Genomic DNA, 26,429 nt, shown 5'->3' on the forward strand with positions numbered 1-26,429 from the left:
CTCGCAAAATCCAACTGGTCATGAGTTGGGCCTTTTTTTTGATTTAGTGTCACTGTGACTTTGTCGCTCTCTCTCTCTCTTTCTGTCTCTCTCTCTCTCTCGTTCTCTCTCTCTCCTTGTGGGTCTCATATTAAATTTTAATTCCCTGCAGTGGAGGCCCACAGAGCCCGATAGTGACGGAGCCTGACAGAGGTGTGTTCGAGAAAATATAGACAGAGTGACAGCTTAGAAGGGTGGCGCATGTGTGTGTTTGTGTGTGTGTGTGTGTGTGATAGAGAGGATCAAAGGCATATGTTCCGGCTTCTCTCTTTTTGCCACTGTTATTACGTGACAGCTGTTTGTAATGTATTTAGATTAAGACCAGAAATCTGAAGCGAGCAAATGTACACAAACGTTAAATATCCTCCGTTTCCAAAACTCATTTGCGTGTGTGTGTGTGTGTGTGCGCGCCTGCCTTTGCCTGTTATTGCGTGTGCACCGTCAGCAGAAAGTTGGCACTGAAACTGATAAACCATTATGCACGACGTGGGAGTGCATGTTTATGTGCCATTTTGTGTGTACGTGTGTGTGTTGGCCAGCCTGTGTGTGTTAGCTTTAATGATCTTTTTTGATGGTCTGGTGTAGCGGATATTGAGATGGATGGTCCATATGCTCTTTATGGTCCATGCATATTTCATATTCCAGCAGCAAAGCAGAGCAGAGCAGGCATTGCTTATATGGCCAGGATGTTGCACTGGGACGTGGGCTGACTTTATGAGAGCTCATATACACAACCCACTGCTTTGTCCCCTTTGAATAAACGGCCAAGTACGGACAAATACAACACGTTTCACAACCCCCTTCAGAAAGACACCTACATATCCATAAAGTTTAATGTCGCACATGGAATATCAGATCTTCAATGCGCCCATGTGGCCACCTGTTGTGTGAATCACCTCTGGGTGCATGTTTGCATGTCACTAAGGACAGAAGTTTAGTTAAAGCAATAACCTGAAGTATCTTTATATGAATAAATGCCAACTCCGCTTTCCATTCCCTTTTCTAAAACACAATAGTGATACAGCCGATGCCTCTTTTCATTTCCTGTTCTTTCTTGAGAAATACCCCTAGGCGCACAGAAAGGGATGTCTTTTATGCTTCCGGCAGCGGCAGCATCCGCTGTTTGTTTTGGGAATAAACAGATGAAGAGCTCAATAGTTAGAATGAAAGAAATCGTACAGAAACTCAAACCTCATCAAAAGGAGGTACAATGAAAAAGGCGTCCCAGCGTTATTTCAGTGAAGGGGTTTATTTATTTTATTTATTTTTTGGGATGTGCAGTTAAAAAGAGTAAGCAATGATAGCTTGTTGCAGGAGTTGTTGCCAAAATAAAAAAAAAAATAAAGAAGGTCTCTTTGTGGATTAGCACTTAAATTAAAGCAGTAAGTCACAGTGAAGCTGCAGCGCGAGTACACCCACACAAACACAGGCAGGAAAAAGTCATTTTTTTGGGATGTGGAATTGCTTTGTCAAACCATGATACACTCTTTTAGGGAGAGTTTGTCACCCTCCTTTTCTCAGCAATTTCACAAGCACCATGCACGGAACTGCTTAAGATATGGACATCAAGTTGGCATTTATGTGAGTGGCTAGTAAAATGGGAGATACATTAGCTGTGTCCCAATTCAGGGGCTGCATCCTTGGAAGGCCGTATTTGAAGGAGAGGGCTTTCCCATTTCGAAGGCTCTTTCAGATGCGGCCGACAAATGCGTCCCCCTTTTCCCGAGCCACGAAGGATCCATCGGGTGCATCCTTCGTGGCCCAACATATCCCGAGATTTATTGCGCACCAATTCAAACAAGATTTTTGGTTTCAACTCATTCGAATAGCTAATGATACAAATGTTAAAACACAAAAGGGGCCTTGATACTTTAAGTTACGTGATGCTAGCTACCTGTTGCTGGGCGACTGGAGCGGCGCTTTGTGACGCAAGGGTCCAGCGGGAAGAGCTGGTGACGTAAATAGGAAGTCCTCCGTAGACCAGACCGTCTCATTTCAGTTCGACCTTAGCGGTCTACACAGGCTACGAATGATGCAACCTTCTTAGACTGCATCCTTCGAAGGATGCAGCCCCTGAATTGAGCTAGCATCCTGAGGGGCAGAAGAGTTTCATTTCCCTTTGAATAAAAGTTTACTACACATGTTTTTAGTTACAGTTGGAAAAACCACTACATGTGCAAACACGCAGCTTCCTCATGAATGCACATTTTGCTGACTGTCGCATGATGATTGACAGGTGGCCACCACACGGAGAGGCATATTGATTTCAAGAGAAAGTGAGAAAGAGAGCGAGAGAGAGAAGAAGGGCGTGGACGAGAGATTGACAGGCCAGCGGAAGAAGACAGAAAGGGAGGAAGAGGTGTCGTCGCAGGAGGAGTGAGAGGACGTCAAAAAGATTGAACCTGAAATGAAAAATTGAACGAGAGACGGATGGAAGGACGCTGATAAGGATGGAGAGACAGAGGAGGAGAGTAGGACAGAGGCAGTGATAGTGTGGGGGGGGGGAGAAGGGAGGGAAACGGGAGAGGGATGTTCCACTGATAGACTGTCGAGTCTGACAGAGTCTGCTCATGTTCAGTGGAGAGAGGCAGCCACATCATGAAGCACTGACACCCCCAAACACACACAAACGGATACACAAGCTTGTAGAATCAACAGGATTTACAGCTTTATCGTACACTAACAGGTTTCCTTGAACTACACCTCAGTTAGCTTACATTTTAACCGTGCGAAGAAGCCTGCATGTGCCATGTTGTCGCCTGTCCTCGAGCTAACTTATGTTTCTTTGCAGATGACTCAATTTTTATCATTTTCCTGCTGCATTTTTGTGTTTTATTATTTGTATCGGCTCTAACAGTCTTTGCAGAGTTGTACGTTTTTGACAGGTAATTTACTGGACTGTTAGGAGGATATAAAGCAGCAGGCTAGACTCTGAGTGCAGTGTAGGCTGACTGTGGCAACATCTCTCAGGCCTGGTTAGGAGGAATAATTGAAAACGGAGGAGCAAAGCTTTGGTTGCATCACTTAAGGTCTAGTCACACATGCACTCCGGACAATTTCCAGAACATTTCAAGACAGTCTGCCCTTTAAATTTTCCAGAGTTGTCCTTTCACACATGTCCCTCACAGCGGGAGATTTTCCTTGTTGGACAGGTCTCATGAAGCAGGACAAGAGTACGCAGCGGTCCTTGTGACTGCCGAACAATTTCTGCCCTCACAGCCAGAAGCTCCTCAGTCTTTTCATCTCTCCGATTTGCAGACATCTTTGCTGTTTTCGTCTCGTAAATGATTGTTCTTCGTCAGCGCTCGTCTGGTTTGGTCACCCCGCCCTCTTGCTAGCGCTGAATGTTCCTGACTATCACCTGCTGCGTTCACACTTTGGCACACACCGGGCATTTAAGTAGGAGGCTGGCAGGAAAAAAATCCACATGAAGTCGGGGTGAAAAAAATTGGCGTTCACACATTCAGCCCACCCCGGACAATGTCGGGTAATTTTCAGGAGTGCGGTGCATGTGTGAAAGGTGCTTCAGAAACTTTGGCTTCGGGCAGTCAATAGCTGTTTCCCACTCAGAGCGTACCACCACTCGTCACTTGTACGCCCATTGTGTGCAGAGTTAAAAGTGGCATTGATAGACTTTTTGGCTCATTCATCCCCCAATGAAATCTTTTTGTCTCTCTTATCACTTTGGCCCTCGCGCCGCGGAAGGTCTCATCGCTGAAACATCTGCGCCGTGCTCGTCTTTTATGTTCCGCTTTGATAAGGTATAAAAATAGAAAACTCTCGAGATGAAGTGAGCCTGAACATTGTTTTATTTTTATGGAGTGCAGGCTCTCTTTTTTTTTTCCAGCCTTCATTGTTTTTGCTCCATTGATTCCACCCAGCAAAATAATTTTCCTGAACGGGTAATTGAGCACTTATCATTTAGATTAGCCCTGTGTCTCAATCTGCATGCCTAAATTTCAGGCCTTTGTGACCGAGTATACGCAGAATATATTTAATTAATTATCGACATCACACTGTGTTAAGAGAACATCCATGATGCTTGAAATCTTACGGCTCAATGTCATTTATCTGGCAGGAATTCCAGATGCATTTTAAACACTTAAAGACTTCGTTCTTGTGCCTTTTTCTTCCTGCAAAGACTGCTATTTATCTCACTGCCCTTTTGCAAGTGTGTGTGTTTATCTGTTTTACCCAGAGAGTAGCAGAGCTCCTATTTGCACCTTAAACCCATTTGCAAGTTCTGTTCCTGGCCTTGTTGAAGTGTCTCTTTCTGAGCAAATGAAAAGCTCTGTGAGATGAATGTTAAGTAGTTACGGCTCGTCATTTGCTCAGTTAATTGAGGAATTTTAGACTGCTGCTTCTATTTCAGCGAGGCCACCATAGTTACAAGGTCTGAACTTCACCCGAAGAGTCCTCTCTGGTGCGCGCATGAAGACAAACAGCCTTGAACATCTATACGGCCTTACATTACTCAACCGATCCCAATTTTGCTTGTCGTCCTTCGTGACACACCCCTGCTCTGCCTCTCTGCTTTTAGACATAATTCTTTGTTCATTTCGCAGCCAAACTGACATGTAACAAAAGAAAACCTCCTCCTGAAAACGAAACAGAATTTTCCACGGTAATAGCTGCTGATTTGTGATAATGTGGAATCGTAATAAGTGGTGCTTAATTAGCCATTAGAGAGACGGAAAGGAGATGGTGGATAAAGAGGGGATGGATGGGTTTTTCAGCACAAAGCAGTGAACCCCTGTCGCCCCCTTTTTTTGCTACAATAGCTCCATAGCTAAGGCTTCTTCTGTCGTCATGGAGACTAATGTTGAAAGCCAGCTGTGGTTTTGTCTTGGAAGCCCATTAGGCCGGAGCTGGGTTGGCACTCCTCTCTGTCTCGCTTTTCTTTCTGGCTTCGCCTCGGTGGACTCACAATGGCGAAAATATCCTCTCCGTGTTTAACTTGTCTGTGATATCAGACATGGGTCAAATAACGGTTGCAAATCATTCTGAGCCTTTTGTTTTAGCCTGTTTGAAGTGCTCGGAGGAGGTTTCTTATTCTTACATTAGCCAATTTGGCCACACACACACACACAGTTGGACAAGGAAGAAAGGGAAAGTGAGTTTTAAATACTTCCCTTTAGTTCCTGATAGCTTTTGTACGTTAGACCCCACCCATCTTGCAGTTCAAGTAGGTTAAAACAAGTGCCAGCCGATAAAGAATAATTTGCAAAAACTGTCCGACCCAGCTCTACTTGATGGATGTAACTACTTCTCATTCCACATTGTCCTTCTGCCTGGCAAACGCTGCTTCTTGCCCCGGATTCCTTATTAAATTTGGCTCTAGAGAGGGATCTGAGTAATGTTGTTGTTGTTGTTGTCGAGAAGGACTTATCCCTCCGCTGGAGCCCTTTTTCCCCGCAGCCCTGATATCCAAGCCTCCAGACCCTGACCCAAACACATCAGTCAGCGGGACACGGGTGCCATGTGACTCGGCCAGGAAGTGGGCTGGGAGAACGATTGTTATGCAGCGGATTGATCAGGTTTCACAGGACACGGGCAAACTATCAATCTGTAGGACTGTACACACAGGCGGGCGGGTGTGTGTTTGTGTGTGCGGTTTTTGCGCGGGCAGGGTCAGGACCGGTGTTGTGTGTTTGGGGGGCAGCGAATGCAAGAATCAATAGCTGGGTCAGAGGGTAATGTCTCGCTGAGTGCTGAGTCTATACACAGCCATCAGACAGGATCACTATCAATCATCGGGAGAGCTTAGGGAACATACACTCTCTTTCTCTTCTGGCCCAGTGTCTGATGGGATCACTATTGCTCATGTAAGGGCTTTGGGAGCACAGACGGAGGAAGATGTAGGGAAAGAGAGGGATAGAGCATCCCGGGAAGGATTGATGGGAGCAAAATGATAGAATAAGAGGAAGAGATTGTTTGGTATTGGCAGATTCTTGGTGGATGACACTTGGGGTTTGGGAGGTAGAAGAAGCCTTAAAGCGGAGAAAGCCCTCGGAGCGTAAAATAGGCTGGGTGGGATGCTTGTGAAGAGGACGATGAATTAAAGTTGAAAACAAAATCAATAAACACACAAATTAAGGTAAAGACCACAACTCCCGGTCCTATCCGGGGGTTAAACAACATTTTTCTTAATCGAAGCGTTCTGTCTTTCCTCCTTCCCCTTCTTGTCGTTCATCCTTTCATCCGCCCACATCTCTGATCACCCCTCCTCTCGCTTTATTTTCCTCCTTTGTCTTCTTATTCCGCGTGTGTTTCGGCCTCGGCTTCCTGCCATCTGTTGTTCCGTGCAGTTGTTCATTTTAATTTCCTCAAGTCCATCCATCTGCGTCATGTGCGTTCGGACAAAACCCCGCAACATAAAGCACGTATGATGGATTGCAAAGGGAAACATGCATCTGCCGGATACATGCTGGTTATAAACATAATGGGATAGTAGGTAGGTAGGAGTGTGTCTCTGTGTGGAAGTGAGACAGCTCAGTTCAAAGGGCGAACATCGACTGCCATTAGGTTTCGTGCGGCTGGAACACTCTCTCTCGCACCACGTAGTCGATACAGGCAGGGAGAGGAGGACAGAGAGAGAGAGAGAGAGAGATGATGATGGATGGACGGAGGAAGGAGAAGAGGAGAGGGAAGAGTACTCAAGACAAGAGCAGAGAAGAGAAGATGTAAGAAAGGAAATAGAGAAAGATTCGGACACCGTGTTGTGGGTCCGTGTCGGTGCCATGTGTGAGGCAGCTTGGCAAGAAACCCTGTTAGCTGTAATACTTTGATCAATTACCAATGATGAACCATCGCTCTGCAGGGCAAGACTGTGTGTGTGTGTGTGTGTGTGTGTGTGTGTGTGTGTGTGTGTGTGTGTGTGTGTTAGCTTGTGGCGGCCTTGAGAGGAGGCAGCATATTCCAGTCTGTTGGACACACTCTAGACAGGTATTGATTTCAACGGGGAGAATTTAGAACCTACTCAAGCACTACACCCGATCAGACACACCCCCACCCACCCACACCTACAGGGAGAGAGTCAGGGAGATGGGGGGATGGAGAGGATAAGAATTAAAAGAGACAGTAGGTAAGAAGAGCCGTTCTGATACCGATATTATTGGTATTGGTATCGACCTCCGATACAGACTTAAATGTGGTATTGGTAGTGGGGTCCGATACGATGATTTATTTGTCAGCCCAAAAAGGAATTGGTTTGAGGTAAGTTATCATGTGACTGTGATAAACAACAACACTATGGTGCTGACGGAGACTGTGATGCTAGTCAGCTTAAGTATCGGTATCTGTATCAGTCAGAAAACATGGTATTGGGACATCCCTAAAGACAAGGAAAGCGGGCATTGATATCCTTACTCACAGGCAGTCACTGGCATCACTAGGGGACATGTATACACACAAGTTTATTTTTTTTTAACTCTCTTGACTGCATGCTGTCTCTCCGGCAAAACTCAGACGGAAACCCAGAAAAGAACAATGCATGTAAGGAGACAAAAGAGAGGAGGGTGAGACAGAGAGGCAGAGCAGAGGGAGTGTGAAGAGGAGGATACAGTAGGAAGGACTCCTGTCTGTGTTTGATGAGGGCCGTATTGATGCCACACATCTCTGGGAGTCTCCTTTCAGCGGGGGAGCCATTCAATTATACCTACCGCTCGGCTGGCTGATTGGAGTCCTTGCGCAACAATGTTAGCATCTCTATACCGTAACTGAGTCGGGATTAAGGATTCTGGCCTCGGGAGGCAGAGTGGCTTTTAAAGTCCTGATTGGAAATCATTTGTAACAGTGCCGGACAGGTTTTAATCCAGCGCGGCCTTGTGCCCATCAGCGGTGTCTCCTTTGATTTCTGTAACCTTGATTTATCTTGGCATGCATGTTATTTATTTATTTTGCTGTTAGCTGATGCTCACACACTTACCCACACTTAGACCCTTGCAACCCAATCAGCCACCTGTAGTTTTCTACTTTTGATGGCTGAGGACTTAGTAGTTAAAAAGAGTAAATAATTCAGACACTGTGTCCGAGTGTGCCCTGTGGATCAAGTCCCTCAGACGTTACATGCTAACATGTTAGCATTCACTGTGTTGCTTGGCTGGTAGAGACGGAGATTCTCTCATGAGAAGATTTATTTCACGCAATCCTTACAAGGTTGTGTCACAACAGATAACAATACAACCTATTAGACCTTCACTGTCTTGCTTTGTTGAATGAAACTACTTGAGCAAACGCACAGTGCTGTTATAGTAACTAAGGGGGACATTTTTATGACAACACAGTGTCAAGGTAAATAGATAAAGGTATAAGTGGGATGTTGCCAATACTTATCATGAGTGGTCACCTACACATGACCTAGTTTCTATGTATGGATCTGTTCTGATGCGTGTCTGAATAGCGGCTACCAAGGGCAGTTTGTTTGAATGAAATATAATATGAACACATGAACTGGCAGTGATGAGACAATGTGTGGAACGTTTCATTCTTTTTTCAATAAAGCTGCTCTCTGATGCACCGATCACACATTTAGGTGATTTATTTAAAAAGTGGTTTTGAACTGTTTCTAATAGGTGCAGTAGCTTCATTAAAGCGGTTGCACTGTAAGAGCTAAAAACAATTCACAAGCGCTCATTTGGAATTCTTCTAAAAACAAACCTGAGTTTCTTTTTTATAAAAAAAAAAAAAAAAGTTCCCTTTAGAGCTTTTGACTGTAAAAGTACAAGTGTAACTCAATGACTGTATATAGATGGACGACGCGTCTCCATCTGCTCTCTTTGTATGGAATTGATGCCAAAGTAGCCCCGGTGATAGGCCCTGCCATCTTGCGCTGGTGATGTCATTTGGAGCCAGAGTCTGCGCAGTAGATATCAGGTGGAGCCGCTGTAGCCACTTCCACTAACAAAAACACACACACTTAACTTAACACAAAAACAGCAAGGATCCCGCACACCGGCGTGTTTAACATCAGAACAGCTTCTTTGTGTTGGTCTGCCGACGTTCACAGTTATGGGAACATCACTGACTGTAGTGATTGTTTTAGTTACGTTTCCACTCGCTGGTCGTACTCTACCCTGCTTATCCGGAACAGATCGGCTGCAGGAGCCGGATTTGTCAACAGAGCTGTCAATCAACCTTTTGATAGCATCAAATTAAAACTAAACTTGTCAGAAAAATGAACACTTGGATGTAAATCAGAATGATAAGAACTAACTATAATGAAAGAAACCATGTTTGAGAAACATTTATTTGGCTTGTATTTTGATTTTATAGTTTGACTCATGTCCCATCTGATAACATGGAGGAGGCGGGCTTTATGACCTATACTGCAGCCAGTCAGCAGGGGGCGCCTGAAAGGTTTCGGCTTCACTTTTAGGGAGCTGTCATGTCTTCCATCTTTTTATACAGTCTATGGTGTAACTAATAAGATCATTGATAATGAATTGTACTTATTAGCCATGCGTGTGTGAAAGTGTGCCAGCATTGACACCAGCATTCAACCATTATACATTTTATTATTAATATCTTTGCTTTTCCAACTCTAACATATCAAAATGTTTTCATTGGAAAATTCAAATTTATTAAAAAAAAAATTCACCTTTCTTATGAAGCTAGCTAACAGTGGCCATTGTGCGTCATTAAGCCTATTTATTCAGGATGAACCATGTTAATAATACAGAGTAAATTATCTGTTGGGACTAGCCGAACACAAGGATCATTTTGGTGTCCTCATTGCTTATGCAGTATACTGACCATTGTGCTATTGTTGCTAAAACATGGTATGTATTCAGTGTCCTACCATGCTGTGACTTTGTCATGGTTGAAGGGGAAAACTGCTCTTATTGGCTTAAATCTCTGAGCTTCCAACCCCCCCCCCCCCCACCACCACCACCTCCCCCCTTTCTTTTCAAAGTCAAACCAACAGAGGAGAGCAGAGTAAGCCGCTCCTCCGAGCTCTTGTTACAAAAAGGAATGATTGCTCTTACTGTCAGAGTGTTTTATGGATGTACAGTGCTCCAACAGGCCGGGCAGATAATAGGCAGGCAGGGGGTAACCACCGACTACCACTGATTTATATAGGCAACATACTCCCTCTCCCTCTCTCACACTCTCTGATGTGATTTTACAGTAGTGACATTGATCCAGGCCCACTTTGATCTTGCTCTTAGCTGTTGCTCCTTCTCGCTCCCTCCCGCTATCACCCTCCGCTCCCTGGTGGCCAGACTCTGCAGCTTTTAACCCCGACTACCCCTCGTCTCATCCCATAAATCCTCCCATCTTTCTCTCCATCTTTCCATCACTCCATCTCTCTGGTGGTACTCTATGTAAGTGTTCTTTTGCTCTTGGAAGCCTCTCCTCTGCTCCTCGCCGTTGTGTGTCGCTGATGAAACCTCCCGCTCCGTGATCCCTCTCTCTGCGCTATCGGCTTCAGCTAGTCAGGTGTCACGTATGAGGGAGGAAATTAGCGATGATCCAACACAAAAGGAAAGGGAAGCATCGGGAGGGAGCAGAGGAAGGCGGCACGGCATTTCATAAGCTGCTCCACCTCTTAGTTTCTGTGTCTCTTTGTCCCTTCATACGTCTTTATTTGGTTTTCAGGGAGCATTACTCTCAAGAATAGACCTCCAAAATAAAAGCTAAAAAAATAAGATCGATGATTGTCTCAGTCAGAGTTGATTTTCCCTCTTGGTTCTTAGTGAAACCAGTTTAAAAATATATATATATTTATTGCGTTCTGTCGTCTTGAAGCCCACTGAAGGAAGAATATGATCATGACTGGTATGAGGCTGTCACATCAGCTTTGCACAGAGGAAAGGGCACGTTCACATCAGACTGCTACTCTTAAAATATGAACATAAAAACCGAGCAGTGCGTTTGGTTGGTTTGTGGAGCTTTTATTCTGTAGTCCAAATTGTCCTCATTATTACCAAGAGCCTGTTTTAATAATAGAGTACATTTATGTTATTCCCTCTGTGCACATGGGCACTGTCATTATGGTGGTAAACACAGGGAGGAAAACTGTTGTCATACCAACGTGCACGTATGCTGCGTGATCTGAAGAAACACCTCTACAGTGAAACACAATTTAATGAATGTTAAGTTACTATAATAATATTTAAATACAGTTTAAATAGTCAGAGTAGGACTTTGGTTTGAGCTACAGCTTGAGAAACACCTAACTATACTACATCTCGGTATCTTATCCACTGAAACAACACGACATAAAGCAGCATCAAACATGAGGCTCTGACACACTGACGGTGACAACATTTACAGTTATAAATGTATAGTGACTCTGTGTTCTGTGTTTCTATATGAAAGTTTAACTGTACATAGTTCTACTACAACTTTAAGTGCAAACATTCACACACACATTCACTGTTTAACTGGTGTTATTGAGGGTTAAACTGTTGTTATTTGTAACCACAGCAGCTACAAAGCTGTACTCAGTGTGGATCGTGCACAACAGGCCGATCTACTCAAAGGTCAGTATCAGCGGAAAAAAACAAATCCAGAAGGGGGCGTCGGTTTAGCTCAGCGGTTAAATCGTGCGTCCCATGTAGTGAGGTGTAGTCCTTGATGCGGCGGCCCCGGGTCCGGCCCTTTGCTGCGTGTTGTTCCCACTCTCTCTTCCCCTGTTTCCGATACTATCAATAAGTAAGTAAAGTTTATTTGTTAAAGCACCAAAAAGCCGACGTGTCATTCGAAGGCACGACCACATTTTGTCCTCAGTCGTACACGAGGAACAACAAGTAGACCCTGGTCAGACGACCTGAGGGATCTATCGGGGATATACGGATGGAGCAGGTCAGCAGTGTATTTGGGTGTTTGGCTGCGCGGGGCTTTGTAGACAAAAATAAGGATTTTAAAGTGTATTCTGAATTTTAGTTTGAGCCAGTGTAGAGAGAACAGGATGGATGTGATGTGAGTTGTCCGGCCGGTCCGAGTCAACAGCCTAGCGGTGGCATTTTAAACAACAGATTTAAATTTTGCTGTTTCATAAATGAAAGAAGCACAAACTGGTGCATGATTAATTATTAAGTCTCTCTTCCCTTGTTTCCAACATTATCCACTGTCCTCTCTCAATAAAGGCATAAAAAAAAAATCATGAAAAAAAAGAGAATCCAGAAGAATACGTCCCTGATTTTACTCACAATCAGTGTGCACAATCTTTCTAGTGGATGCCTTTATTTTGAAGGGGTTTCCTCCTCAGGTCACCCTAGTGCACGTAATGTGTCATTGTGTACAAATGAGGCAGCAGAGGTATAATTAAAAATCATGTCTAATACCTAATCCTTCACTCCCACTCAATGACATGCTCCATTCATTACAAACTCAGTCTGAAATTGGCCATGACTATTCGCTGATTATTCACAGGCTGAAAGTGAAGCACAGTGCGGAGAGATGATTGTGATGTTCAAGGCTCTGACGCTGCGCTGATAGTGGCTCTGAGACACTTGTATTAAATCAACCCTTCTTGTGTTTTCTGTAAGTGTGTGTGTGTGTGACAGACACTTGCCCTTAAGATGGCACACATGGCAGATTAAGGCGCATATGTACACAAGCGCACACACATGATCACTGCACAGTGGGAATCCTAAAGCCAGCTTTTATTCTGGAGGAGTGATTTACTTTCAGATTACTCAGGATGCTCCAAGTTTCCCTCCCCCTCGTTTTTCTCTCATTCTCTCCTGCCATCATCCCTTCATCTCAGAGGAGAACTTGTTTTCTTTGGTAGCGTAAAAATCTCTTTTTTTAATTTCCTGTCTTCTCCTCTCTGGTTTTCTCCATTTGCATTCACGCCTCCCTGGTGGAACCAAACTCATCCCTCAGCCTTGTTTCCTCTCTCTCTCCTTCTCCATCTCTCTCTTTCTTTTTTTGCATCCACTATAAATATAGTTCCCTTCAAGCATTTTCAGGCCTTTTTTTTTCCCCCAACACTAATACCACAAGAAGTAAATCTCTTCTGCAGGCTAGTAAATGATGTAATGAGAGAAAGTGAGGAGCGGAGTGGAGGAGGAGGAGAGCAAAAGGAGGGATGTTGAACAATTAATCTTCCGCTCATGTCACTCTGAAAGGAAGGGATGAGAGAAATGGAGAGCAGGGGGAGAAAGACAAATTCAGGGAGGGTTTGAAGGGAGCGGTAAGAAGTGATGGAGAGAGGGAGACATGGGGAGCAGTGTTTCGATCTTCATTTAATAATTGAATAATAATCTCCCCGGAGACATGACCTAGAACTGGCAAAGAGGGAGAGAGGCGGCATCAGGCGGAGGATGACACACTGCTGCCCCCTTGTGACTTTATGATGTCACCACTCTAACATCCCAGTGAGTTTGTGTGTGTGAGCGCGAACATGCTCATCGGCGTGTGTATGATTTACAACTGCAACCTGTCTCTGTCACACAGATACGGGCCTGCGTCTGTGATGGGGAGAAAAAGAGGGCTTTTGGATGTCAGGAAAGAATCTATTTCACTTTGTCACACAAACTACACACACATCCACTCCCAGACACAGAGTCAGACCTTATCTTCCTGTCACGCCGAGTCTTTTTTAGGGTTGACGCTGATATATGAGCTTCGGGGGGGGAGGTGGGGGAGAGAAACGTGGCCGGGACGTTGACGGCTGACGTGAGCGCAGCGTTGCGCTCAGGTTGATGTACGAGCAGTGGGGTTAGGGGACAGCGCTGCGCTGACACCGGGAGAAGGAGCTGTGGCCCTGGGGCCTTCAGCCCATACTGAAGAGCCAGCTCCGCATTCTCTGCATGCAGCAGCCCTGCAGCCACAAATACACACACACACACACACACACACACACTTACACACACCTGCTTTGTGTTAATAATAACTCAATAACTCTCAAACAAAGAGTTGTTTGACCCCAGGTGAACATTCAAGCTGAAATGCATGAATCTGAAAACACAGCGTACAAACAGGAGAAGCTGTGTGTGCTTTGTGGGGGTGTATGTGTGTGAGTGTTGTGTGTGTGTGTGTATACGCCCAAATGTGTGTGTATCCATAAATGTTGAACACCTTAAGTAGAAGTGATAACTATTATAAATACAAAAAATAGTGCCGCTACAGCTTGTGTTTGTGTGTGTGTGTGTGTGTGTGTGTGTGTGTGTGTGTGTGTGTGTGCTGTTGGAGGGTTATTTAGTTTAATTTGTGTACTCACAACTAGAGATAGACCGATATGGTTTTTTCAGGGCCGATACCGATACCGATTATTAGTAGTCAAGGAGGCCGATAACCGATATTTGGAGCCGATATTCATTTGCAGTAAAAGTGAAAATATTGGCGTCAAAATTTTGAATAATATAAACTCCAACACTTTGTTTAAATGCCTTTAAGCATATGTTTATTAAACAAACAAACAAAAAGCGCAGGGAGTTCTCAGGGTCAGCAGCATCTCTTATAAAGTTAACTGAAAATTTAAATAAATAAATAAATCACTTCCTGAAGTTTTATAAAGTAAATAAAACAAAGTTAAATAAAATTTGCAAAGAATGAACTCTTATCGGCCGTCAGATAAAAAAAAAAGAAAAAAAAAAGGCCGATGCCGATATGCGTCAAAATGCTGAATATCGGCGCCGATAATCGGTCTATCCCTACTCACAACCCCTTTTAACTTTTCCTTTTGTTTCTTTGACTATCAAATGAATAAATGTATACTATTTGCACGTTTATAAAAGTAGTGTATTTTACACAGTGTGTTGTATATTTAGTTAGTGTTTTTTAAGTTCTGGGTGAGGGTTAGGCTCAGGACTTTTAGCTGCATTTAATGGGTGAATTTTACTTAATGAATAAAATGTACTATTTGGAAAACATGGTTCATAAAAGTAGCTAAAGTTGCTACTTTAGCTACTTTAGCCTCAATGCTAAAGTCTGACTGGCAGGAAAAAGGTTTTTTTACCTTTAATTCTGCCAACAGTTTGTGATTTCATTAACATGCCTAATTATAAAGTGCTGACTCCAGTTAGTTTGAAAGTGCCTGTAAAAGATGACGCATTAAATGTCTGGATCAGTGGTTCTCAAAGTGGGGTCCTAGGATCACTGGGGGTCTGTGAAATAATTGTAATAAATTTATAAGAAATTATAAAATTGTGCTTGTAGGTTGCCGGTTTGGCTCAGCTGTTAAATCGGCAACCATGCACAGAGGCTGTAGTCCTCGATGCGGCGGCCCCTGATGTGTCATCCCCACTCTCTCTTCCCCTGTGTCCAGCTCCATCCACTGTCCTCTCTCCAAATAAAGGCATAAAAAGACAAAAAAAAAAAAAAAATAATAATTAAGCTGCGTCATTAAAACTGCATGTCTACATATGAGGACCATTTGCGCCAATGAAACAAGCATATTGTGTCCATTACTCCCACCCACCCACGTTAGCTTTGGACCAATAGAAACTGATGTGATTGTTTGTGACACATCACGTCAATCTGTCATGAATCACTCAACTCACTCAGGTGGCAAAGAACTGTTCCCGTCATGCTACTGTTAATTTTCTGAAAGCTTTTAAGATCAATTGCTTGAAAAGTTTAAATGTTGTCAGTTTGAATCAAATGAGCTTTTAAAGGATAGAAGTGGTATTAACATGATTCAAATGTTTTTCTGTTTATGACTGTGAAACAGGTCGGAAGTTTTTAGGTTGATAAGTTTTAGAACACAAATAGTTCTGATGGCATCTAAGAGTGCAGATGGTAGTAAGCATACCAGGTAGGTCCCCGGCCCCAGAAGTTTGAGAAGTGGTCTGAATGAAACAGCTTTGATGAATCTTCCAGAGGAACATTTAAATGATACTGTACTGCCATCGTGATTAAACTCATTCTCCTCTCTCTCTTTGTCTGTCCAGTCTGCGTAGGGAGGGCTACACGATGCAGGTGAACGTCAACGACTACCTGGACATCTACTGCCCTCATTACAACGACAGCCAGCGCATGGTGGGCACGGGCGAGCAGTACGTCCTCTACATGGTCAGTTACCGTGGTTACAGGAACTGCGACCCTCAGCTGGGCTTCAAGAGGTGGGAGTGCAACCGTCCCCACGCCCCCCACGCTCCCATCAAGTTCTCGGAGAAGTTCCAGCGGTACAGCGCCTTCTCGCTGGGATACGAGTTCCACGTCGGACAGGAGTACTACTACATCTGTGAGTGTGTTTTATTGTTAAATTAATTTGATGATTAATCAGCTGAGATTAGACAAAGTCTGTCCTCAGGTAATTTGAGGCAACAAATTGCTGTTTCACATCTAATCATATCTGCTGCAGTCAAGCAGGCTAATCCATTTAGTTCAGAGCTAATCAAATTAACTCACAACACCTCGATATGTGTGTATAAATAATGAACCTCAGCTTGTCATGAAACCATTTAAAAGGAATTATGTCAGGCATATAATACATTTGTCATGCATTAAATGGCTCTATAATAAGTGCTGTGATCATTTAGGCTACATTAGTTGTTTGGAAATGTCTCTACAAAGTTTTGTGCTGAAGAGCCAAAATCAGAGTTTGCTTCTTCTCACTGTGCATGCGAGGTTTCTCCTCCTGGTCTTCGCACAGTTCAGAGACATTGAGGTTGGGTTAATTTAAGGCTTGAGGAGCCCTTAAATGTTTCAATGTTATCCTATGGATGAGTGGCAACCTCGTTAGGATGCACCCCGACTCTCACTGCAGAGTATTACTACAGCTGATGGATGGCTGGTTGTAATATTTGAATTAAATTTTAACTTAAAGGGAAAGTTTGACTATGTGAATTCATCCTTTAAAAATGCTGTGCAGCTTTTACAGGCCCTTATATCAGTCAGAAGAGAACAGGTGTTACCACTAACATTTAATTTAACCGACCCAATAATCAAGACAGTGTGACACTTTTTCTACCACAGCCCAAACACACGAACACAGCAGATGAATTAGAGAACTCTGACACATGCTTTGGACCATTAATGAGTTGCTTTTGTTCACACAGTCACTAAATGGAAATGTTTCCCCTCATGTGCTAAGCATGGTTAAATGGTTGGTTAGCATTAGGGCTGAACAAGAACAATTACTTGAAATTTTATTGAAATCACAATTTGGCCTACTGCAATTTTTTAAATCGCGGGAGGCGCAATATTTGTTAAAGGTGAAATGTGAGTCAAAAAAGCATCAAATATCTTTGTTTGGTAATGATCCCCAAAAAAAACACACCATAACCTTTTTAATGTTTGTCAATGAAAATGAGAATAATGATGTAAAAATGATCATTCCCTTTAATATCGCAAATCATATCGACATTGCAATAAAAATCTAAATAATCGCAATTTGATAAATCAGCCCTAGTTAGCTTGTTTACATGGTTAAATGGTGAGCATGGTGTTCCACATCATAGAGAATCTACACTGGCGTGTTGTTTGGTTTCGGTGTCTGGTGACGTATAAAAGGAGGGGATAAAGGTGACGTGTCAATCAGACATTCATCAAAGCTATGTCTGGTATCCTGAAATAAACACGCAGAGCAGGCCTGCCACAGACAGTCAAGGTCATAGATTGCCATCAGAACTGACTGTTCGCCTCTTTATACTCTGCAGTTAAATATACAACTCAGTTTAAGACTACTGATTTTAAATAAACATTGCTTTGTGTACGTTAACCTATGTCACTTTAAGCATCGTGAGATGAAAAATAACTTAAGCGATGCACCGATCCCTCGGTCTCCTCTCCTGGGACAGTTTGTCACAGCGAGATTTAAGGTGGTTTGATACACTCATGTTCTCACAAGTGGAAATGTTCCGACACTCGAAATAGATCATGTGCCGCTAATGTTTGGTATGTTGTTCTTAAAGTTTTATGTTTGGTGTAAAATTGTATATTAAGCGTGCTGAATGTGTAGCATCTGATGTCCGGTCTGTTTCATGAGGTCAGAGTCAGAGCTGGTGTTTCTGTTGTGGATTATAAGTGCGGTAATTCCACTTCTTTATCAGAGAGACGACTTCAGCTTTGGAAGCAGCAAAACACAGCTTGTTGGTGCGTCTGAGTTTGGGTCGACCTCCTGGTTGAAGCAATAAAACGTATGTGAATAACAACATGATCTATTGTGCATTTTAATGTTTTCACAGCCACACCCACCCATCATCACGGCCGCAGCTGTCTGAGACTACGAGTGTACGTCTGCTGCTCCACGGGTGAGTCTCTCACTGTGTGTGTGTGTGTGTGTGTGTGTGTGTGTGCGGTGTCTGACCTGTAATGTAATGCTTGGACCTGTTTGCAGACTGTATCTGTGCCCATCTGGCTACTCTACCATCTGGCGGCCACCAGGCTACCCACAAACCCACACACACACACACACACACACACACACACACTGGCTGCATACAGATGCATACACAATCTAAATAGAGTCTGAAACAGGCAGAACTATTAATACTCCTGCTGAGTTTCCCCTGCAGCATTTTCACACACAGCACAGAACCCCCTCTTTGCTCCTCTTCTTCTTCTCTCCTTCTCTGTCTCTGTCTTCTCTCTCTTCCTGCTCAGCAGAAAGGAGCAGCTCCAGCTTTGAAGGCCCCCCCTCACCTCCTTCCTCTCCTCCTCTGTCACCCCTCCTCTCTCGCTCCCTGTCAGAATCCATTTATTGCTGTGTGCGGTCAGTGGGTGGCTATGTATATGTAGTGTTAACCTCTCTCGCTCTCTCGCTCTCCTGCCTTCCCTCAATCTCTCTGCCCTCTCTCTCGCTCACACAAACACGCACACAGACTCACACTTACACACACAGACTTTGATCCCTGGCCTGTCCGGTCCTTTTAACTTCCACCGCCCTGTAGTATTAACCTCTCCTCCCTTTCACACCCCCGACTCCAGCGCTCTCCTTCTCTTTTCACACACTGCCTCTCTTCAGCTTGATCTGCCTCCCTTCACCTCCCCTCTGTCTCCCTCTCTCTCTCCTTCCTTCTCCTCTCTCCTGTTCCCGTGTTATGGCTTGTCAGTCTGTCTGCTCCGGGGGATTTTTTTTAACCCCTACACTCTCGCCTTGCTGTTCCCCAGGCTGTTCTCTCAACATGTCAAGTTGAATGTAATTAAAATGCTCTGGGTTGGAGCAATGGTTTAACCCTTCCACCCTCGCTCTCTCCCTGCCTCGTTTTCAGTCTCACTCAATTTCTTCTCTCTCTATTTCTCTCTTTCAGCCTCTGACGTGGACGATGAGACAGAGCCGACAGAACCAGACTACACACTTAGACCGGGCCTAAAAATCGATGATATTGGTGAGTCACACACACACTCACTGAAAGTAGATGTGAGTAAATGTGGAGCAAATCTATGCAGCGCTTCTGGACATAAAAACAGACATAGAGTCATGTTTATCGTTCAGATCACATCAGACTCCAATCATGTGAATCATATTACCCACAGTCATGCTGACATATTCAAGTTAAAGTAATTATTTTCTTATTTTTAACCGATCCCATCAGCTGACTCAAACAACCGTGTGTGTGTTCAGAGAGTTCGTCTGTCGCACTCAAACAAAAGCCCGTCTGTTTTTTGCTGAAGGTAAAAATAAACTAGCGTTCACATTTTCTCTAATAAAAGGTAAAAAAAAAATATATTGCTTACTTTTTAAAAGAGGCGTAGCAATTTCCTCAAACAGGTGGGAACTGTAGTTTTTTAGCGTAGAGTAATTGGGGGACTATTTTCACTACACACTCACTAATTGCAGCTACAGGAAGGGTATGTGGGACTTGAAATAAATGTGCTGAGTTTATTCTACTTAAGAAAAGCTGAAGTGATGAATGAATTATATGAAAGAAAATAAGAATTAGAAAAGAGTAGCATGACGGCACTGATGGTGATGAATATCGCCTTAGCAAACGACTCTTTGTTATAACATTGATTTAATTATAATGGAACTTCAACAAATGATCTAATCTTAATTTCTAGATTATTAATGAGTGAAAGTTATATTTGGATTCTTGGATACAGATCTAAAAAAAAAGGTATATGTACATCTTAAACAAAATATAGATTCTTATTCTTATTGCAGATTAATGGTGTGTTTTGTACGACGGAGTGTTAGGGACACATAAAAAAAAATAAAAAAATCAGAGATTATGAGAATAAAGTCGTAAGAGAAGAAAGTTGAAATATAAAGAGAATAAAAAGTTGTAATTTTATTTTTTGTTAGCCGATATGTTTTTATAAAAGGGAATATCAGAGGCGCAGCCAGCCGCCTGCGCTACAATGAGGAACATGTGACGTATACCTTCACAGTGAGCGTATTGTGACGCTATGCTTGTAAATGATTGCACAGGCGGATCGATACAACTTCAACTATAAGTTGTATCGAGCTTATATTTATTGAACACAGCCGGTAGCATGGAAGCATAGCACGCATGTACCTCGAGATAACATGCGAGATCAAGCACATTTAACAGTTTTACATGAGAATACTTTAGTATCGGTTTCACAAATACAAAATACTTTTGTTTCAGCACTGCTTTGTCACAAGTATCAGGACTCTGGAAAGTGATTTTATTTGAACATGACTCCTGATTTTAGTTGCTTAGTCACATTATTAAATATTCCAATTTTTATCTTTAATTTGGTTTCTTTGAGGTGAATGTTTAGTTTTTACCTGTAAATCAGAAGTGAAATAAAGTCTTGTCCAGCTTCATTCAGCCTGACTTACCTCACCAATCAGGTCAGCTCAGCCCGTATCTAGCCTGAAAGGCAAAATCCAGGGTCGCAGAGAGCCCATGAAGCACCTGGTCTGTGAGCTCTTAGTGATATGGAGAACTAAATGAACGATTCAGCATTTTCTTAGACTCAGAGCTTTAAGTTGACTATGACAGTTGGATAATAAGAAGACACTGATGAGACAGATTGCAGTGAGTAACTTTAAATGTGAAGCTTAAAAAACAAATACACGATAACAAGAAGTTAGGGTGTGTTTCCCCTTCACCCGCATTGAACATTACATGTTCAAGGATTCAAGGATTGTTGTCTTTTCATGGGATTTGTTTACACTAATAAAACCAGAGAACATCAGCAGACTGTACAGACAGCAGACTGATGACTGATATTTTAAGGCGCAGTGACCAGTTCATTGACCGGCTAAACTGAAGTGTGCCGTTCCCGAAAGAGACCTTCAGCACAGTCCACTTCACAGCACCAGCTGGCCTGGCAGGCTGCTCATCCTGTTAAACAACGACATACATATTCATCTAACATTTACTGTCTTCACCCGGATACACAAAGAACACACAGTTTTATGTTTACGTAAAAAAAATCATTCATCGAAGGAAAAGCTTGTTCAGATCTGCTGCCCTCTGCCCTTTTGTTGCTCCCGTCAGGATTACACAACTGGTGGAATCATGGGAATCATGGGAATCACGCTCAAATCTGTTAGCGCTGGAACTGTATGAAATCTGGCTGCGATTTAAGGGACAAGCTGAGCAGTAAATCAATAAGCGACAGACTCCAGATAATCTATTAGATGGTCATGTGGTTGCTTCTCAGTGTTATGGCAACATCAGCGCCGCGGCACAAAAACAACATGCACAGCTAGCGTGGCTAGCAAGCTGCCGCACATTACACAAGCAGACGAGGAGATCAATCATCATCCTGTCTAGCTTTCACACTCTTCTGAAAGGTAGCCTGTAAAATATGGTGCCGTGTTGTTGTTCATCTAGTTGTGTGTGTGTGCGCTTGCGTAATAAATCAGTCTGTTCTCAGAACTGTCAGAAGAAAACTCATCACTGGCTGCGGCGAGTGGCTGCAGGTCATATGAGTCTGTTGAGATACCTCTCCCTGTCTTGTTTTCCTCCCTTCATCCTTCTTTCATCTCGGCTCTCTCTCACTCCATCTCCCGTCTCAGTTCCCTCCTCATCCTCCCGCCCTTTAATTCCCGTCCACCATTTCTGCTCCTAAAGCGAGAGTAGGAATGCAGCGGAGAGGAGAGCCACAAAATCTTCACCTTTTGATGTGTGAAATTGAGTTTTCCCTCTTTTAATTTTTTTTCCCAAGACGATATTAATCTTAAGGTTGTGGTATTTTTTTTCCAATGTAAGTTACATAAATAAATTGCCTGCAAATATTTCTAAACACGCATGCAAACACGCTCATTTGAATAACAGGAAATACACACTTTTAGAGAGTCACACAGTCCATACTACACATAGGGAAATACAGAACAGCAGCAGTCATTACGCCAGAGGAAAAGTTGCTTTGGAAGTTCTCAAACAGATAAGGAACTGCAGGAAAATATTGTTAATATTTAGCAAACGGCTGACACAATAGAAGAGCACAAATGACCCCAGCTCCTGTGGGTCATTTTCGCCTGTAGTCCTGTGTTACCAATTCAATTATTCTGAAAACACAAGTGGTGTTAGAGGAAGTGAGCAAATCAGCAGGGAGCTGTGAAATAAACTCAAAACAAAGAGGCTGAACCGTTTCCTCGTTCTCTCCGCTCCTGACTGCCGATTAGACCCATCACATCCTCGCTTTAATTCCTGTTATTCAAAGTTTCCCATCAGCACTTTCACACCAACACACAAATCAGCCTGATTAGCGTGTCTGAAAATGTTTAACTAAGCTGAATGTTGCAGGCGCATGTTGTAAACCTCCCCGCCTCTCTCCCCTTCACCGCTCTCAGTTTATTTCCTGAGCTCTGCCCCTTTCAATCAGTGTCTGCAGCTCAACAGTGGTTCCCTCCTGAATACGGCCTCTAGTATTAGATTTCATTTAGATCTCATTTACAACACAGATGGAACGGTGCTAGCAGCTCCCCGTGCAGCCATGTGATTACTGATGGCTTTCAGTGGGAGGATGCTCATTTAGCCACCCTGTTGGCTCAGGTTACTGCATCTGATGATCAGGTCAGACCATTAGTCGGGGAAATCAGAAGCTTTTTCTTTAATGAGCTTTATTGTAGCAATAACCACATCTTTAAGTGATACTGTGTTGGGAGTGGAGCATTAGTGAGCAGCACAAACAAACACCACAGTTGTTTTTACGTATAAAATTCCCATTTTTTGTATTTAACATTGCTGTATTCTGACCTAAATCAATACCACATGCTCGTTAAAAACAGGGGATCCATTAATATTTAAACATACTTCACATTGTTGCCGTTTCAGCTTCCTGTTTCACTTTAGAACCATCAGGACGAGGTGCCACTAACGGCTAATTAATACCAGGTGTGCATGCTGATGTCACAGGTGCATTAATTAGGCCGATGATGTCACAACCCTCCACTGATTCATATATGAACACACTGCTGCCAACAACATGTAGTCCGGTTCAGCTCCTACCAATGAATAAGGAAGGTTTATATCTGCTAGTTGGCTGTCAGTCATTGTCTGTAGATGTCCCTGTTCCTGTCCCCTGATTAGGCTGTAAGAGTAAATGACTTGGCACAATATGAAACAGCACAAAAGTATGATAATAATGACATAATGAACTTAATCTAACAGTTACAGCCCCTAAATGTTTTATTATGATTTTATTTTTTACTATTTACTATGCACTATTATTAGTTTACATTCAGTTGTGTTCAAGTGCGTGTAGGTAAATTACATACATGGACATTGTGAATTGTCAGAGGCCCCGAAAATGTTCAGATGTTCTTTTAAAAATGATCGTATTTGTGAAAATCACTTCCGATTTTTTTTTTTTTCTAGGTATTGTCAACAAAATGTACAAATGTTATGTTTATCCTACACTGGCTCTCTTCTGAGCTGTGCAGAAGCATATTGCATTCACTTGAGGAAAAAAAAGTCTGCTCTGCTCTTTTTCTGAATTAACGACATAATTACAAGAAAAGTTTCTAATAAAAAAAATCTGAATTAACGTTACACCTCAAAATCCTGCGATTAGCTCTCATTACCTGAAAGATCGATTTTAGGAAAGCAGGCGTGTCCCGCCTGTTGAGTTTAATCCTGTTTTATTTTTGGTTTTTTGTTGAGACACTGGGAGATACTTTAAGTAATATAGATGGTATTGTTGTAAAGGAGTGCTGCTGGAGGGTCAGGATGATCAGCAGCGGCAACTTTAGCGTGTGCGTGAGAGAGCACAAAAAACAGGGCAGACTTTCTTCTCTCGAGTGAATGCAATACGCCTCCGTCGATCTGCTCTTAAATGTCAGAATGAATTTACTATAGCAAGGAGGACTTACTTGAAACATTGTAACCATTCTCGCCCAACTAAAGTCTGTGGAGATGCAATTGTAAACCACGAGAGAGACACTTTACTGAGGACTGATCAGGGCCCACTACTCATTTTCATGAAGATACCTACATAATTAAACAACATCTCTATAAAACGTTGACATGAGCAATTAAAGATAAATGATATATGCGTCCTGTACTGTTTAACAATTCAAAGGAGAATCCATTTTTCAGATCAATGCAAGGTGTTAATTGGCGTATTCAATTATATGTAGAATAAAGTGTGTGAAAGTCGGCATTATCATGTAAGCTACATTAAAATTCAAAACTGAATTATGTTGTAAAAGAATGACAAACATTTAATTACAGTCTTGCTTATTTTAGCTCCTACAGAAACATGTCAACATCTGATGCATACTGTAGAATATACACACACATTTTCAATCACCCACACACACACACACACACACATAAACCTCACACATCGACAGAAACGCTCGTAAACACAATCAGAAGATATGTTCTTGTTCTTGTCAACATGACATTCAATTTCATAGACGCCTCCAGGTGTCTGAGCTTTCTAATTATCGGGCGGATGCTGCCTTGCTTTTCTGCTCCAAAATGTGGCATGTAGACACACACACACAGCACACACACACAGTAATACACACAGCTTCCTGGTGTGAGCTGATGTCTGGCTCGGGAACATGTCAGAAGGTCATGATGTACGTCACATGCCCCCCGCACAAACATCTCGCCAAAAGTACGAGCCAATAATTACGTGTTTGTGACAGCTAGTGAGAGACAGCGGGCATGTGTGTGTGTAATGAAGCGATTAGTAGACCCGCACTTTAGGACCAGTTTTGCAAGGATGCTCCCCGGTCTGCTGTCTGTGTCTTCCAAAGCCACATTCCTCAGTCAGAAAGCAGCAAAGTAACAGCGTCCTGACCCCTCCGCCACATGCTCGGTTACTGAGCGGTCAAAGCATTTAACCTGAGCTCCGCTGCTGCATGGACCTCATTAGATCGGCCGGCGGAGCATACCAGAGGAGGCCATCTCTAAAACCAGGTGTCAGCCAGTCATTACTCCGCTGTCTGACCCACAGAGCAGCTGGAAATATTCTGGCGCCGAGTGGAAACACTGAGAATATCTTCCATGCCATCGCACCATAAACACAACAGTCGCTAATCAGCATCATCCGTCCTGCGGAGAGACAGAAAACAGTGCTTCTGTCTGCTCTCCAGTCTCATTAATCAAGTGACTACAGCGGGCGTGTCTGGCCGCACGTGTGTCTCATGAGTGTAGGCATGCAGCGAACTGTCTGGTGTCTGTGTTTTTGAACATTGACTAGACATCAATGCTCAGCGTGCAGCCTGCAATGAAAGGAAGCTAACTATTTTTAGGATGGCACCAGGTGTGCATGCTGCCAGATTTACAGTACACACAGTGTCTGTGTTTTACTGTATGTTATTGTGTGGCTGGGAATGTGTCACTTTATTAGAACAATAAGAGCTCTCTAATCGCAGCTGCAGCAGTCTGCCATCGCACTGTTGCCTTTGTGTCAGACTTGTTTAAGTGGGAGTGTGACTCTTTGCTTTGTTCAGTCTGTTACATTAAAAAAGTGGTTGAGTTTTGATAAGAGCTGTGCTGTGTGAAGAGATTATAGATCATATGTTATTACTTAGTTAATTATGACCAAGTAATCTCATTGGACGAGAGGCGTTCTAAGAGTGCTGATATAGGGTATAACAGCACTGGGACTTTTATCTATGTGTATCACTCTGCTTCAGGTGTTTGAAACATAATTGATCAAGCTCGTACCTCTGAATCGAAATGCCAACAAAGCAGACACTTATGCAATAAATGGAAACACCCAGATGTTCAAAGTCTGCAGTAACATGTGGACGTACACAAAGAAGCAAGTGTGCAGGAAAACGGATATGTGTTACTTGGCAACAGTCCAGATCTAGTCAAGTTGAAGAACTAGTTGTGTTGGCAGAACAAAAGGAATAAACAAACAAGAGAATGATAATAATCTGTTGTTGCGTATTACTGTTTATGACTTTATGCAGCTTAAAGAACTGTTGTATAAAAACTCATGCAATTCAACTGAATATCAGCACGGCTTTGATAATCACAGCCGTGCTGATATTTAGTACAACTGCACTCCTTCTTGTGTGATATTGCTTAAAGCTCCTGTGAGGAGTTTTTCGCTGGTTATAAAACAGAATGAAATTAATTCTGATGACTCTATATGAGCTACCA

The 26,429-nt window shown here is 43.0% G+C and overlaps 1 protein-coding gene across 1 annotated transcript in view; it reads left to right on the top strand.

The window, feature by feature from the left end:
• The window catches only part of efna3b (ephrin-A3b), a 66,488-nt gene that overhangs the window by 37,573 nt on the left and 2,486 nt on the right, over window positions 1-26,429 (top strand). The window contains exons 3-5 of the mRNA XM_069657023.1: window positions 15,885-16,177; window positions 18,123-18,188; window positions 19,188-19,265. Of these exons, the coding sequence (XP_069513124.1) occupies window positions 15,885-16,177; window positions 18,123-18,188; window positions 19,188-19,265 (437 nt within the window). The remainder of the gene's footprint in view (window positions 1-15,884; window positions 16,178-18,122; window positions 18,189-19,187; window positions 19,266-26,429) is intronic.

The sequence above is a fragment of the Semicossyphus pulcher genome, unplaced genomic scaffold (assembly GCF_022749685.1).
Source record: "Semicossyphus pulcher isolate SPU_LCO1_2020_fin unplaced genomic scaffold, fSemPul1.0.p SCAF_9, whole genome shotgun sequence".
NCBI lineage: Eukaryota > Metazoa > Chordata > Actinopteri > Labriformes > Labridae > Semicossyphus > Semicossyphus pulcher.